Source organism: Trachinotus anak, unplaced genomic scaffold (assembly GCF_046630095.1).
Source record: "Trachinotus anak isolate AG129_WGS33_773 ecotype Australia unplaced genomic scaffold, CSIRO_AGI_Tana_v1 ptg000012l, whole genome shotgun sequence".
Taxonomy (NCBI): Eukaryota; Metazoa; Chordata; class Actinopteri; order Carangiformes; family Carangidae; genus Trachinotus; species Trachinotus anak.
Genome location: NW_027273863.1, coordinates 13,254,893 through 13,270,853, shown reverse-complemented (window position 1 = coordinate 13,270,853; position 15,961 = coordinate 13,254,893). Strand labels below are relative to the sequence as shown.

At 40.7% G+C, this 15,961-nt stretch overlaps 1 protein-coding gene across 3 annotated transcripts; it reads left to right on the top strand.

Moving 5' to 3' along the window:
• The first annotated feature begins 183 nt into the window (after positions 1–183).
• rc3h1b (ring finger and CCCH-type domains 1b) lies at positions 184–15,753 on the top strand. 3 transcript variants are annotated; one of them, XM_071490409.1, is made up of 20 exons: positions 184–342; positions 1,653–2,073; positions 3,242–3,362; positions 4,740–4,979; positions 5,119–5,294; positions 5,544–5,744; positions 5,934–6,066; positions 6,245–6,363; positions 6,735–6,847; positions 6,998–7,243; positions 7,481–7,692; positions 7,799–8,208; positions 8,335–8,493; positions 8,687–8,842; positions 8,998–9,220; positions 10,475–10,568; positions 10,689–10,785; positions 11,160–11,384; positions 11,527–11,630; positions 11,718–15,753. In XM_071490409.1, the coding sequence occupies exons 2-20, from the start codon at positions 1,843–1,845 to the stop codon at positions 11,872–11,874; spliced, it is 3,417 nt and encodes a 1,138-aa protein (XP_071346510.1). In that variant the 5' UTR covers positions 184–342; positions 1,653–1,842; the 3' UTR covers positions 11,875–15,753. The 3 variants fall into 3 exon arrangements, with proteins under 3 accessions (XP_071346510.1, XP_071346508.1, XP_071346509.1); XM_071490407.1 differs by having other exon boundaries at positions 10,472–10,568; XM_071490408.1 differs by lacking the exon at positions 184–342 and adding an exon at positions 387–893 and having other exon boundaries at positions 10,472–10,568.
• Positions 15,754–15,961: the final 208 nt, after the last annotated feature.

Sequence of the window (15,961 nt, the reverse complement as noted above, 5' to 3'; positions counted from 1 at the left end):
CGGCCAGCCTAATTGGGACAATGTCCTGACTGCCAGTTGTCAGAGTCCCCAGATGTGATCAGCCTCTGGCAGATGCTGCTCAGTTTTGTGCTGTTGCTGTGCATGCGGCTTAATGTCAGTAGAGGGCGCCATTAGCGTGCGCGTACACACACACACACGCACACACACAGACACACGCACGTACGTCTTGCTCAGCTAGCTGTAACCGGCTAGCGAGTCTGTTGTCGATTTGACACCCTCCCCAAACCTCGGCAGCAGCTAAGCTGCACAGTCGACATGGCAAGAAAATATCGCAACAATTTTCTGAAAATGGATGAACATCTTCCAAGTCTTTTGGAATGAGTGAGTAGTATCGACAATAATGATGTATTTGTCCTGACGGAAACTAACAGTAGAAGTTGCATATTTTGTTTTAGCTCCATTAATGACGCATAGCTATGGTCGGTTGTTGCTAACACGATAGGCAGCTAGCTAACAAGCTAACTGCTGCCACAGGGAGGAGTACGGTTCCTTCGTTAGCCTGTTAGCCTTCTGTGCTTGGTCCAACGAGTAGAGTAATTGTTTTAGCTGCTTCTCACAATGTGGTCAAAACACCACCTGATATAGTTCTAAACATTTACTCAACACGAACAACAGGTCCACACGAAAACAAGTTCATTTTTAAGGCAGTTGGGTTGCTTGGTAATTTCGGGATGCTAGCGTTACATAATCTCGCTGTTGCAAGTCAAATGGCTCCACTTTCCAGTGTCACTGTGGTCCGTCTCAAGCTATCGTTTCCTTGACCAAATTACGAGATGGGAACTAATGTTCTTGGCAGTGTAATTGATTCACAATCACAGCCACATTCAGAATAACGACGGTGTCATGACCAACCGATGATGGGCTTCAGATCGGTTAGTATTGGGATTTTTTAATCAAATGACGTTTGCTCGCTAGCCAGCATAGCAAACTAGCCACCCTTAGCTTAGCTTGCTAAAAAAGTAGGCTAACGTTATCTACGATTAGCCAGCTAAGCTCGTATCATATAAATCGTTAATAGGTGTATAATTAAACGTCATGATGATTACTGCCACTTTAGAAAACTCATTTGCGCAATTACTAGCGATATTTCTTCTTTTAGCTTCATGGTAGAATAATGTTACCGAACTCTATTAGCAAACGTTAGCTTCATAACAAGTTAGCACAGAGAGACTTGGTTGTTAGCCTCTTCTGGACCCTTTGTCCATAGTCATAGTGTTAACCAGGTCTTCTAAGTAGGCCATATAGCAGTTGTTTTGATTCTTCTCCGTCGCTTGTTTCATCTGTGTTTTAGAATTAAGTGCTGTGTCACATTTGATTTCTTTTTAATTTGTTTTGTGTTACGGCACAACAACGCATACAGGCCAATAAGTCAAAGCTAAATCAACTATCAATTAGAAATGTTTGGTTTTTTCCAGTATCAGCAGTTGTACGAGAGACCTACTTTGCCACCCAACTGTCTTTAACGCATTCCACATCTACAGATGCACTCATACACAACTCAGCCATGTTTTGTTAATGCACTGAGATACTGCTGGAATATAAGATGAAGATAAAGCTACACTTTGACTTGCATGCAAATTGGTAAATGTTAATTGCACAAATTTAATTCACTTTGTCTTTTTCTTTTACAGTATTCATCACGCGATGTGATCCAAAATCCACAATGTGTGAGGACATTTAAGAACGATTGAGTTCGGAAGAAAGAAATCTTGATTCCAGTGGAATCTTCCATATATATATATTATTATTATTATTATATTTTTTTTTCTCTGTGTAAAAGTTACATATATTTACACGCACTCATCCCATCAACATATAACCATGCCAGTGCAAGCACCACAATGGACAGAGTTCCTGCTGTGCCCAATCTGCACACAGACATTTGAGGAGACTGTTCGCAGGCCCATCAGTTTGGGCTGTGGACACACTGTCTGCAAGATGTGCCTGAACAAGTTACACCGTAAGGCCTGTCCCTTTGACCAGACAGCCATCAGCACAGACATTGAGCAGCTACCTGTCAACACAGCCCTGTTGCAGCTGGTGGGAGGCCAGGTAAGACATGTGTCTCTATGTATTTGTACACATGCTTGGAAGTTTATGACAGTGATCTAAGTTGACAACACTTATTCAGAGCAATTGTTGATGCTAGCTAATGATTAAGGATACATCTTAGGGAAGTGTTTTATGTTTGACTAGTGGAATTTTTAAGATATCGTTTCTATCTTGACAGTGTGATGTTTACTGTAATAACTGTTTATGGAGTCTATTAGAGCGTTTTACACAGGCTATTACATGATTTGCACATAGCTTGGAGATTCCTTTTATGAGTCACACTCCAGTCATTGAGCAACTTCAATTCTGTTGGTTTAGTGGATGCAGTCAGTAAAGCGATATTTCTGAGTCAGTGTTTGATCAACAGGGTGAGGCACAGTTAATGGTGTTTTGGCTTTGTTGGCCAAGTTTCCAGGTATATACTGCATAATAATTATAACGTTAGTGTATCTACTATGACTCTGTTATGTTTCTGATATAGTCTTGATTCAGAAGTTTGGTCTCTTAGCAGCCTGCTTTGCATATTTGTGCTCACACAGGTTAGTCGTGCACAATGTCCAATCAAATAATTAGACCCCAATAAAAATGGAAGTTATTATAATAGTTCTGTACCAATGTTTTGAGCACTGTCTGTATTCAATCAAAAGGACTAAAGTGAAGATGGTGGAGTTATTGTGATACATTAGGTGTCTATTGGCTATTGAGATTTAAGTGTGATACAACTTGATGTGAAATTCTTTCTTTGCTGTGTCTTGGCTCTATTTTAAAATGTGTTTATTAGCATTGTCAACCAGGATAGGTGCAGTTCAGCAAGCCATTAGTCATTTTTTTTCCTGGTCAGACATTGTTTTTGCTCTGAGTGTAATTTAATTATAGCCCAGGCAAAACAAACCAATTAGTGGAGCATAATCTAGAACTTGTCACAGAAACATCACCAAATAAGTCTCTAATAAGATAATAATGGGGTTCTAAAAAAAGAGCTTCTGACGACACCCGGAAGTCGTGTGGCATGTTTCATTGAAAGAATAGTATAAATGGAAAGACAATGAAAAGAAAATGAGGTGTGTTCCAGTACACACACTAAAAGCGTGAGACATAACTGTACTAGAAGGTTTCAGCTATTGACATGGGTTGTTCTAATTTATTCCCCTACTTTTTTCTGCTGCAGGTTCCTAAGGCTCAGCCAGTTGCCTTGATTACCAGTCCAGAGGACTCGCAGCATTATGAGGAGGCCAGGCAGTGTGTGGAGGAGCTTGCCCTCTACCTCAAACCCCTCAGCAACACCCGAGGTACGTAACACAAACACATGCTTGTTACTTTTATAGTTTGTTCTTCCTTTATTATGATCAATTAACACCCTTGCTACCTTCAAAATTTAACTCTGGAGGTTTTTTTCAAAATGGGAAGTTCACAAATAAACAGAGATCTTGGTGTTCAAGTACTTTTAAGATGTGAGAACACTGTTGCTAGGTAATTGTTAATGACATGACCTTGTTCCCTTTTCAAAAGCGGTGTATGAGTTTTTTTTCTGCATGTGAATGTCTTGAGGGGAAAAACAAGAGTAGAAACAGGAAACAATAGTTATGAAAAATGTAAACAGTTATTTCCATTTGCACCAATATTTTTGAAAACATAAGTATGTGTTAGAACTCATGAACTTGGCACTGTCTGAAAATTTTCACTTACTAAGTTGTGAATAGGACATCACATTTCGTTAAATTGACTTTTTTTGTAAAGTAAACACAAAACCTCTTCATAAAGTACACATAGAAGATATGTCAGATGACTCAGTGTTTGACTTTGTCATTAGTCAGAAGCTGAATACATACCAGTATTAGTATTGTATAATACTATATTATTATAATGTGAAGAATTAAAAAAAGATGTTTCAATGTCTGAACAGGATTTAAAGAATCTTTTGGTGAAAGCTTAAATCAGCTGGTTTGATTTGGTGTTTTGCCCGTTCCTTTAAACATGGAGCATCATCAAAAACAGAAAAGCACAACATTATTATCTCATGTCTAGTTCTGATTAATGTTTGTTTTTAAAGTGATTATAGTGACATGGTGGGGCCACATAAGAAGTCAATCATTGCATGTTTGATTAACAAAAATTATATTTAAAAAACCCTGTGTTAGACAAGCTTAATGGAAATATATCAAATGAGTGTAAAATTACTATACCTGTTTTAATATAGCTTTAAGGGGGATACCTTTAATTGATTTTGTTTGGACCACTAACACTATGTTAAATGTACTGTGAACTTGTACAAGTTTCAAGCTATTTTCTTAATCATTGGCCATATTAATGAGTAACAATGGAATATGATTGATTCCTTGATGGAAATGGCTAATTATTACATTGTGGGTTATTACTAACAATTGATTAACTGTTAAAAGCTTGTCATAAAATGTATCTCTCATTTAAACAACTGAAATAGGCAAGTTTTAAAGCATAACTATAACTACAAATAAAAGATTTTTATTGGTCCAAACCCTGTGAGATATCAGTTCAGTTTTATGGAGGTTTTATTTTGTGGTATTGCTTTACATTGAGAGTGCTTCTAATGATTAGTCTTCCTACACTGATATAAATGTTGTGTACTGGTATGTAATAATACAATGATGTGTTTATTCCCTTGGTTCACGTATCAAATCTCTAACCAGGTGTGGGTCTGAGCAGCACTGCCCAGAGCATCCTGAGTCGACCCATGCAGAGGAAACTGGTAACTCTGGTCCACTGCCAACTGGTGGAGGAGGAGGGCCGTGTGAGAGCCATGAGAGCTGCCCGCTCTCTGGGTGAGCGAACTGTCACCGAACTCATCTTGCAGCACCAGAATCCACAACAGCTCTCCTCCAATCTGTGGGCTGCTGTCCGTGCACGAGGATGTCAGTTTCTCGGCCCAGGTAAAAATGTCTTCCATTGCCCGCAAAGTGAAACAAGCCAGGAAGCAGTCCATACGTCCTCAGTAAATGCTGGCCTCTGGGGCATTTTGACAATTAACTGTTCCTCGTGATTTTTATGTTTGTGTTTTTTCTCCCCCAGCCATGCAGGAGGAAGCTCTAAAGTTGGTTCTTCTCGCTCTAGAGGATGGTTCTGCTCTTTCCAGGAAGGTGTTAGTTCTCTTTGTAGTCCAGAGGCTTGAGCCACGCTTCCCACAGGCCTCTAAAACTAGCATAGGTCATGTGGTGCAGCTCCTGTACAGGGCGTCCTGCTTCAAGGTATGTTTCCAGCTGAGAACCAGCAGAAATTTTAAAGTTTTTTTTGATGTTTGTGAGAAATGTGTTTTGTTTTGTAAACACCTTTGCCTTATTGTCAGAGCTACCCTAACCATGCAGAAATACCCGTTTTTTAAAATCATTGTTAATTCAACACTTTTAATGAGTATGAAACATAGAAAATGAAGCTGCGTGTTGTAGAAGGCTAACAGAGAAAAATAAAAAATTCAACCAACAACTTCTTCTACCCAGGTGACCAAACGGGATGAAGATTCATCCCTGATGCAGCTGAAAGAGGAGTTTCGTACTTACGAGGCTCTGCGGCGTGAGCATGACTCTCAGATTGTTCAGATTGCCATGGAGGGAGGGCTGCGCATTGCACCTGACCAGTGGTCTTCTCTGTTATATGGAGATCAGTCTCACAAGTCACATATGCAGTCGATCATAGATAAGGTGTGTAAGATAAGTAAATGTTTGTTTTTGTTTGTATCCCATATTTGATTCCACATACAGTACATACTTCACAAAGAATGATTTATGTATTCTGCTACTGTATATATCAACGCATGTTCTTACATAATGTACATAAAGCCGACCAACCTACCAAAACATTAACTCTCCATCTCGCTGTCTCTGGCATAGCTGCAGACCCCGGCGTCTTTTGCTCAGAGTGTCCAGGAGCTGACGATCGCGCTGCAGAGGACCGGTGACCCAGCCAACCTCAACAGGCTGCGGCCCCATCTGGAACTACTAGCCAACATTGATCCCAGTCCTGGTAAGAAACAACACAAATGCCATATACTAGTCTTGATTAGGTTTACATAAGTTGCAGAATTTGAAATATTAATACTATTCTGACCTCTTGTGGTTGTGTAGCTCACCTTTTGAGTTTGCAGCCCTGAATGTTCAAATAAAATGGATATTTTTCCTAATATCTCTATTTGTCTTCCCAGATGCCCCCCCTCCTACATGGGAGCAGCTTGAGAAGGGGTTGGTAGCAGTGAAGACAGTGGTGCATGGCTTGGTAGACTTCATCCAGAACCACAGCAAGAAAGGAGCTGATCCTCAACAAGTCAGTTTTTCTATTTGAACCTGAAAAGAGCTGGGAATAGGAACAGTGCTCATCCGTCCAGTAGATCCAGAGACTTGTAGAAATATGTTTGACAGCTTGGTGGGTCTGGTTGGTGAACCCAAAACCTAATGTTTTTTTTTCCTCTTTTCTCTGTAACACATCTATCAATTCTGAGGTGTTTGGTAAATAATATTCTGACATTTCATTTTGTCAGTGTCAGCCTTATTTGTAATGATTATCATCAAAAGAGTGTTAATACAGGTCGGCTTGCGTTTTGTCATGCCAGGCAAGTTCCATAAAGGGGATTTTACCATAATGACACAAAAAGTTGAGAGTTCTCTATTTTATTAACACTAAATGTCTCTCTTTAGCCTCCTCAGCACAGCAAGTACAAGACATACATGTGTCGTGACATGAAGCTGAAAGGAGGCTGTCCTCGTGGAGCCAGCTGCACCTTTGCTCACTCTCAGGAAGAACTGGAGAAGTGAGTGTGACAAATGCCAACATATGAAGCATTGTTTAAATTTTTTAATTAGATATTGCAGTTGATTTGAAATCATTGGCCTCCTCTTCTTTATTCATAAGCACCACAGCTTTTCTTATAAACATTGGTACTGTGTGTTGTGCTTTTCAGGTATCGTAAAATGAACAAGCGTCTGGCAGCTCGCCTCCCTGGCCCAGGAGGGCTCATGCCAGATGAGGGCCTTCCTCTTGATGTAGCAGTCACCCGGAAGCCTTCACCCCTCCCCAATGGCAGTGTTGCACCCTCCTTGCCCCAGCTCATTGCTCGTGGCACTGACACAGTCCCATATGAACTGCTGCGTAAACCCGTCAAGATGGATGGAGGGAGTCCCAATGCTCCAGGATCACCACCTGATGTGTGAGTGAAGTATTCTCTATGCTCTGTGTGTTAATGTAATGGCAGCTGAAGAACAGTTCACAGTGTGTCATCAAGTCTGCAGACTTTTCTGATTTACACCAGCCGATTGCACCGTGTTTCTCCTCACTAGTTTATTTGTATATAGTATATTTATCAGGACAGGATTAGATACTTTCTGAAATTTAGTTTTGACCTTGAAACTTTTTAGTAATGAACCCAAACTCTTTATCCCTATAGCCTGGACTCTGTGCCCAAACCCGGTATGCCTGTACCGCCTCATGCCATGGCCCACCCAAGGATGTCAGCTGACCACCTCTCTGGGGTGAAGCACATGCCTGTGGTACCTAGAAGTTCTCCAGTGTACCCCCAACAGCAGCTCCCTGAGATGTGCTATGACACTCGCCCACCACCCTCTGCTTCTCAGTATGAGCCCCCCCAGTATGCCACAGGTAAAAGTCAAGTAAACTGAATGATTGTAAGATCTTCTTTTTACCTTAATGCTTTTAAATCAGTAACAAATGTGATGTTAATTATAGTCTGCAATTTATTTCTCAGGGTACCCCTACCAGCAGCCACCACAGTATGTTCCTCGGGATTACATTCGTAACCCTCCTCCCCCTAGTGAGTCAGGACCCCCTTACCAGGACCCCTACCCTGGCTATGGCCCTCCAGAGCGCCCTTATCAGGCCCCTCACTCTGGCCCAACATTTTCCTACCCTCACCCTCCACACTATGACCGAGGTCGTCATGGGACCTACACTGGTCCACCACCTCCCCCACAGCCTTACCCATCTCAGAGGGATAACCTGGTCAGAATGAGTCCTGCACCTCTGGATGTTCCCCCGCCATCAGCAGCACAGGCCAATTCACTGTACCACCAGGAGCCCAGTGCCCGGGATAGATATCCACCAGATGGCTACTATCCACCAGGTGCCCAGGCTCCACCTATGAGGGCTTATGTCAGGGTGAGTGAGGGTTTAGATTGATTTTCATTTAAACAATTTTAATTTATATCCTTGTGTTGACATGCTAGTTACAAAACACTAAGATAACTGCCAGTAGTTCATCAGCAATATTTCTGTGTGTCTCAGGGGCCATCATATAGTGGTCCACAGCCCAGCCTGGACTATCTGCACCGACGTCGGCAGGAGCTCTTATCCCAGCTGGAGGAAAGGAAGGTCATCTCCCCTCCACCATTCGCTGCCTCCCCCACTCTTTCTCACCCCTTCCCCAGCGACTACCCTCCTGAGGTTAGCTCAGAGTGAATTTCATGTCTTTGAGACTGGCATAAATCATACACAGGCATTCAACTGTAAGATCTGACACATGATTCAAGATGTGTATGTGACATGGTGGTATAAAAAAAGTTTGGGTTGACTGTATGACTGAATGCAAGTAAGTATTAGTGACAGCACTTTCTCTCTGAATATTTTGTGTCTGTAGTATGGTGAGGAGAACTCCAAAACCATTGTGAAATGCAGAGAGCCTGACTATGCAGGGCAGTACTCTCCCTGGTCTTGTGAAACCATTGGCTCCTACATTGGCACAAAGGATGTCAAACCCAAAGATGTTATGGTTCCTGGTACCATGGAGATGATGGTGAGTTCAGATTGATAAATTAATAACTATTTCCTGTGTGGATTCCTGGATTTGTTGTGATTGTGTCTAAAATCGTTTTATTTTTTACCAAGTTTCACTAGCAAAACCTCATAGCATAATCTCTTCTCTCCCTTCCCTGTCCCTCTGTCTGTCAGAATGTGGAGGCTAAGGGGCTGAGGGAACCATCGCTGGAGGCTCCTCGGAGGAGTGCAGAAGTCAAGGACGATGACCCCATTATCCCATTTGGTCCCCAGCCCACTGTATCACGTTTTGGTGCCATCTCCCGCACCTCAAAGACAGGCTATCAGACCACTGGCCCTGTACAGGCCATGGCCTCAACTCCCCAGAACCCAAGTTCTAAACATATGGCCATGTCCGGTAAGAAACCATGTGCACAACCATCTTGAGGTTTGTGTTTCATCAGTGCAAGTGTATATGGGCATTTGTTCACGTGTGACAGGGTTCTATTTTCCGAGCTGCAGTTTATAGATGCCATTGCCCATTGGCATTTATTAAACATAATAAATAGTGTATAGCATCAAACTTGGAGAGAGGAGAATGCAAGTTTACCTGATTGCTGTTCCTGCAAATTCAATTTTTTTTTTTCTTTTTGGTTCACTTTTTGTGGTCAGGATAGTTCCGCTTCACACTCTCATCAAAGTTGTAAACAAACATTGAAACCGACTTTGACACGACATTGAGGTCAGGGTCTGTGCATAATTTGCAGAGCCCAACGCAGATTGCGTAGTGAGCATATAGAGCTGCCTACCTCTGAAAAACATGCCAGCATCTATAAAAGGTATCGATAAGCTTTGGACAACTTGCAACTGGTTCTTGATTGCCATCCCTAGCCTGATGGGACCTAAAGGTTTGGGTCGGGTTCAGTCACATCAGCCAGTTAATAGGTAGTGAATATTTGACTTTTAAGTACTACCTGCTGATGACATTGCCTAATGTGTGTGTGTTAAAACAAAGATCTACCTATAGCCTATATAAACAATACCTTTTGATGGTCATTTAAGGAGCCCATGATAAAAAAAAAAACAAAAAACAAAACTACACAACGCAAAGTCAGTGCTTCATCTTACATTAACAGCATCAGGCTCGGGTCGTTGTTCAGTTACTGCTCTCTCTGGCTTGGGTCTGGGTCAGACAAAAAATGTGGTCCGTGCAGTACTCTAATCCCCATATCATTTCTGGAATTCAGCTGACTCTGAGGTATTTGTTTTGCTGCAGTCCTAACTATATATTCAGGTGGAGTAGGATACTGCTTATAAGGGATTGGAGATAATTGATTTGATGCTATATGAGTTCTCTAAAATTTTGTTAAATTTTATCAGAACTATTTCAGAAATGCTTGAGACTAAAAGAAAACCGATAAAAACATCAAAATAATTAAAACAAAAAGTATCTTGAGTTCAATTGAGTCTGCATAAGTATACATTTGTACCATGTGATTTTTTGGTATACTTAGTAAAACTTATAACCTTTTGATATCAACAAATTCTCTACTAATGCTGTGCACACATACCTTACTGTTAAACAGTGGTAATTTCATATATTTGTGGTGTTTAATCAGTTCAGATTGTAGTGAAAACATGTCTGACAACTATTTTACCCCCTCGCCAGCAGCAGAATACACATATGGAAGCCATGGAGGATGGGGTGGAGCTTCATACCCCTCCCACCAGTCTGCCGCTTCCTCTCAGGGACACTTTAATGAGCGGTGAGGCCTGTCACCTTTTTAATGTTCATGTGATGATAATACTGATCCGGCTTTTAGGAAAATAACAGAAATACATGTTTGAAAGTGAAGTTTGTAAAACACTGTATGTCTCCCCTACAGCCTACCTATGGCAGCCCCAGACAGAGAACAGTTAAAAATTGAGCTGCAGCAGGTCAACCAGCAGATCACCCAACAGACCCAGATGCACAGCATGGAGGTGTGTATGCACTTGAACTACAGGACCTACGGAGGTCTGGAAAGTACAGAAAATGATTGGATAAATTCTGCATTTCCAAAATTTTGAAAACTCTTGAAATACTTAAATACAACTAAAAATATATTGAAATTCCAGAGGAGATGACTTTAATTTTTATTTTAAGTTACAGTGCTGCTATCATTTCCCATCATTTCAGTGAAGAATAAAAGCAGTTGGCAGTCATGCAGCCTTGTCACTATCAAAATATAGTCAACACTGAATCATACAGTCTAAAAAACACATGTTTTCTATTCCATCCAGTATTTCTTCAGGTTATTGCCAGAAATTTTTAAATTGCACACTCACCTCCTTCACTTCCTGTTTCACTATTACAGGCTGCCAGTAATTCTTTACTGCTGCAGAGGGAGGCCAGTGCACTGGCAGGTCAGCCTGTGCAGCCCAGCCAGGGCCAGGCAGCAGCAGCAGCCCAGCAGCAACAACAACAGCCCAAGTGGCCAGCAGGGGGAGCAAGTGCAACAGCTGTCTCCAGTGAACAGCTGAGCCTGGAGCTCCACCAGGTGGAAAGAGAGATTGGCAAGAGGACCCGAGAGATGGCTATGGTAAGGGGGCAGGAATGCAGTAGTCAAAACATGCATGCTGAAAGAGTGTGATTTAAACAAAAAAAAAGATATTCAGTCATGTATTATAACAATATCTCTGTACAATATACATGAAAACTGCATTTGTCCATTTCCAAACCAGGAAAACCAAGTAGCGCATGATGTTCAGCAGTACAAGATGAAACCTGCAGAGAACGGACAACCAGAGCACAAGACTCAGCTGGAAGAAATCTCCCTGGCTCTTGGGTGAGTGTGCACATAAGTGCGCATGTATTCCAATAATTAGCCTGTCCTCTTACCACTTCTCACTTGGGTCCTTTGTCCCCCTTTCAGCGAGGTGTCAAACGGTTCCAGCAGTCTGCAAGAAAGTGCAGTGGGCGGGTCCATGCTGTCACTGACCAATAAGACGTCTGCGTTGAGCCTGTGTTCTGATCCAGGTGCCACTGGTTCAGAGATGCAGAAGAATGGCGTCGTCCATTCCTGCTCTTAGGCAGTACAAACACACACACACACACACACACATACACACACACACACCCACCCAAGATGCTCGATTGAAAAGCATGCACAGGCACACATACACCCATTCTATTTAGAAGATGAGCAGTATCTGCCGTGATATGAATTTTCTTTCTTTTTGTTCTGTGAATGAGCTTTTTTTAATGACTTTCCTTGCCTGGAAACCAGGGCATATGATAACATTTCTTGTGTGTGTTTCTTTTTGTTTTGTTTTTTTTGTTTTTTTTGTATTGGGATAATAGATTAACAAGGCTCGCAATGGATATACCAGGAAGAGAAAATGGTGGTGATGTTGACAGTGTAATTGTAGCTTCATTTAGAAATGGTAGACCTACTCCATCCTTAATAAACATAAAAATATATTCAAGTATTGAATTTATTCCTCCCATATAAAATTTTTGGTTCAACTATCCTAGTATACATGTAAATGAACGGTTAGATACAGAGGAGCAGATTAACAAGCACCATCACATCACATGCGCTCTGAAGAGCCTCTCTTGTTACAATCTGATGATTTGCGAAGGTATTGTAGGAAAAGGCAGAGGTGTGTCGCTTGGTATTCACCCCCAAAATTGTAAAAAAGTGGTTGCCCAGATCTAGATGGTCTGAGGAGGGAAAAGCAGCACACTGTTCCACCAGTATTCAGCCAAAATGGAGATGCAAGGTGTTTGAGATATCACTTCTGCACCACATGAACTTCCTCACCTGCCACATGAAGTATGATTTTTATTAGTGCATTTTATGAACGCATCATATGTCTGTTTCATACTTGAAAGCAGTATATTCTAGATTTAATTGAAGCATTCTGTTTTAAAGATTGCAACAAGTCTTTTTGATAAGGGGCTTTCCACACATTTTCTATAAGGGAATCTACTAGTGCTTCTCTTGGTTATGATGTGACCTGATGTGGTTTGGTTATAATACCTTTTGCCTGTGCTCCAAAGGGCTGCATTCAACCTTTGCTGATTATGTTGTGGAATTTTTCACAGCATGCTCAAAAACAGCAGCTTTTTTGTTTTTCATTTTTGGGATGAATGCACGTGATCTGGCTTTTTAGAGTACATCTTTCTGCTTCAGGAGTCAGGTGAATGAGTGTCAACTTGACTTTTTGATGTCAGGGTAATTAAATAAGGATTTCCCTCCTCAGAGCTTCTCATCTGGCCACACAAAAGGCCTCCCCATTGGGATTATCTTGTCATTTGTTCTCCTAACTTCTATGAAGTTGCCTTCCCTTGTGTCTTTTTGTTGAATTTTGTTCTATTTTTTTTCATGCTTTACGTTGTTACAATTTTGGGGGAGTGAAGTTTACCTAGTGAAGTCACCTAGAGCTTAACTGGATGCATGTATTTCTCTCTGTTATGAAATGTTTGAATGTAGAGCAAACCAAAACTTATAATTTGTACTCTCAGAAAAGTAAGTGACTGTGGTATAGTGTTTTTAGCTACACAGTACATTTGGAATCATGTTTAGAGCTGAGGATAATAGTTGTTTGATATTGAAGTGTAAACAAAATCTCCTTTAGATTTGGTCAGTTATATTGTATTAAGTATATTTAAGCACCTTTGTTAGTGATGGCACAATCCTCTGTTCAATTATCACATTTTTCTCCTCATAACCTGCTGTCATCATCACCACCATTACCGCTATTGCTTTCTCTATCATGTGAATTGTTCACTGCTGATGCTCAACATGGAGCTCTTTGCCTTTTGTAAACAATTAGCATGATCGACAACAGTTTTACAGCTCTGCAGAGAGCGAGTGAGCCCTTGTGCTTGAACGGTTGAAGGATAGAGGAGACGCTCGGGGTCAAGTCGTTTAAGTTTAACGTTGAGCCTCCGTTATGGTCAGACGAGGGGTACTGAGAAACTGACAGAGTTTGACAAATCCCTGATAACTGATGAGTCAATTAAGTACAGACACAAATGTTTTTGTGTCCGTCATTGTCATCTGGGTTGCTTGATGGGCATCTCTTCCAATTTGTTAGCGCCTTGATAGCGGATGTTTGGGGTTTTCTCTTTTTTTTTCTGTTTTTCCAACCACACTTCAAAGCCTCTGGTTTTTCTTGCTACATTTATTGTTTAGGTACACAGCTCACTTATACATATGAGTATGTATACATTCATTAATATACTAAAGCACTATTAACGTGCCACCTCTTATTCTACTCGCTCAGCATTTATATTAAATGATCTCTACTTAGAATCAGCAAAACGTTTTTTTTTTTGGTTGTTGTTTGATTTGTTTTCTGTCCACTGGTTGCCAACACAGACTTTATCCTTTCCCAGACGAAGGACTTCTGTGCGCATTGATGTGTGTTCACTTAATCGTTTGTGTTCAAACAAAGATGTTCTTTATAGACTATGCTTCCAAAGAAGACAAAATTCTGTAACTTTGGAAAAATGTATGGAAAAGATTTGTGTGTGCTAGATTGTATTGTAGAAAATGTACCCTGACTAAGTTTTTTTTTTCCCCTCAAAGTGTGCTGTACTGGGTGATAGTGTTGAGGTATTAGAAAAGTGTTGGGGTTTTTTCCTACCCCGTACACACCCCCAAGGATGTTCAGGAAGTCTCAAATGAAAGGTTGGCCTTAAATCCTCTTGCAATGCTCCTTTACCTTGTCTGCTTTAGGAGCATGAGGTGACCTCAGAAATTACTAACACTGAATTGGCATGATTTAGAGTCATATTGATGGACTCTAGCAGACCCACCTCCCCTTTTGAAAATGTCATACAAAACAGCAACAATGCAATAACCCAAATCACTCAAAGTTCGAAGCAAAAGGTGTAATTTTATTGTTTTTTCTTAAGGAAATGTTGTCGACCTGGTTGGGGTTGTAGGTTTTTTTTCTTTCATATTTTGTTTGTTTCTGCAATAGTTGAGTGAATTTACTGACCTGCAAGTCTTACAGTCTTGAATGCATCATCTGACCTGATGTGTAGTCAACAGTGAGTGAGATATAAGAGTATTCAAGTGACAGTCACACACTAGTTTTAGTCCTCTTTTGACAACTATTCACACAAAATTGGCAACTTGGCTTAATTCTGCTGTAATAAACCTTAATAAGTGTAATGACTTCTAAAAAGAGGAAATGCGGTTCAGCCATGAATTAGCAACATTTAATGGTGTTAATTCAAGATGATGATCCTCATTCTCTCCTCAGTGCAAGTCAACCAAAACTATCACAATGCTGATTCTACCTGATGGGACTATGCAGGTCTGAATGAGCCTAAAATGCCTTAAGCTTAGCAGAACTGACACACAATGACTTATGGGGTGGTTTACTATATATTAAGTAGCAAAAATGTTAATTTCAATCTCCTGTGTGTTTTTGTTTCTGAGTGGAACTGCTGCCTCTAGCCCTCGTTTACATAACCAGTTAACCCCTCCACTCCCACCCTTGACCACTGAACTCTGTTACTGCTGTTTGAGGCTCACATTTTATTCCCTGACTTTCTGGGGAAATTCGCAAATGGCTTTTTTATATGATTACTCCCTTGTAAAATATCTCTTAAATTAAGGTACAGGTTTGATTTCAGCAAGAAAAAAGAAGTTTTTATATGTATATTATACTCCATTAAGGAATGTCTAGAATTATCTTCCTCCAATGTGGATGTAGCCATTATTACGCCATTTTATGACTTTGTAAGAGAATTCACTGTGTGAAAATTGGTTTGCATTTTTGTATAATACAATCTGCTTTTTTTTTTTGTTTGATACGAGAGGGAGGTCAAACTGGAAGTTTGAAGAGAAAAAAAATGAACCTGTGAAATTGAGAAAACAAAATGTAACTTATGTACAACAGTGATTCTAAGCTGAGGGGGAAAGATTAAATGATATTGCTAACTCTGAATGTTTGTGTCATTGTTTTTATTTTTAATAAAAGTTCATAAGAGTTGCATCATTCAAGTTTAAGGGTTGACCTTGCAGTAGCTGAACATCTATTTCTGACCCCCAGTGATGAAGTTATCACCAATGATGTAGAGTGTATTCAGGGTGTGGTCAGTACATTTTGACATCATGTGGAGTATGCTTGCAAGTGTAGCTGAAGAGGTCAGAGA

Bases quoted from the DNA above. Each gene is read 5' to 3' on its own strand.
- rc3h1b (XM_071490407.1), top strand. From the start codon at position 1,843: ATGCCAGTGCAAGCACCACAATGGACAGAGTTCCTGCTGTGCCCAATC. The intron at 5,745-5,933 runs GTGTGTAAGATA...TCTCTGGCATAG, and splicing joins TGCAGTCGATCATAGATAAG to CTGCAGACCCCGGCGTCTTT. The intron at 6,364-6,734 runs GTCAGTTTTTCT...GTCTCTCTTTAG, and splicing joins AAGGAGCTGATCCTCAACAA to CCTCCTCAGCACAGCAAGTA.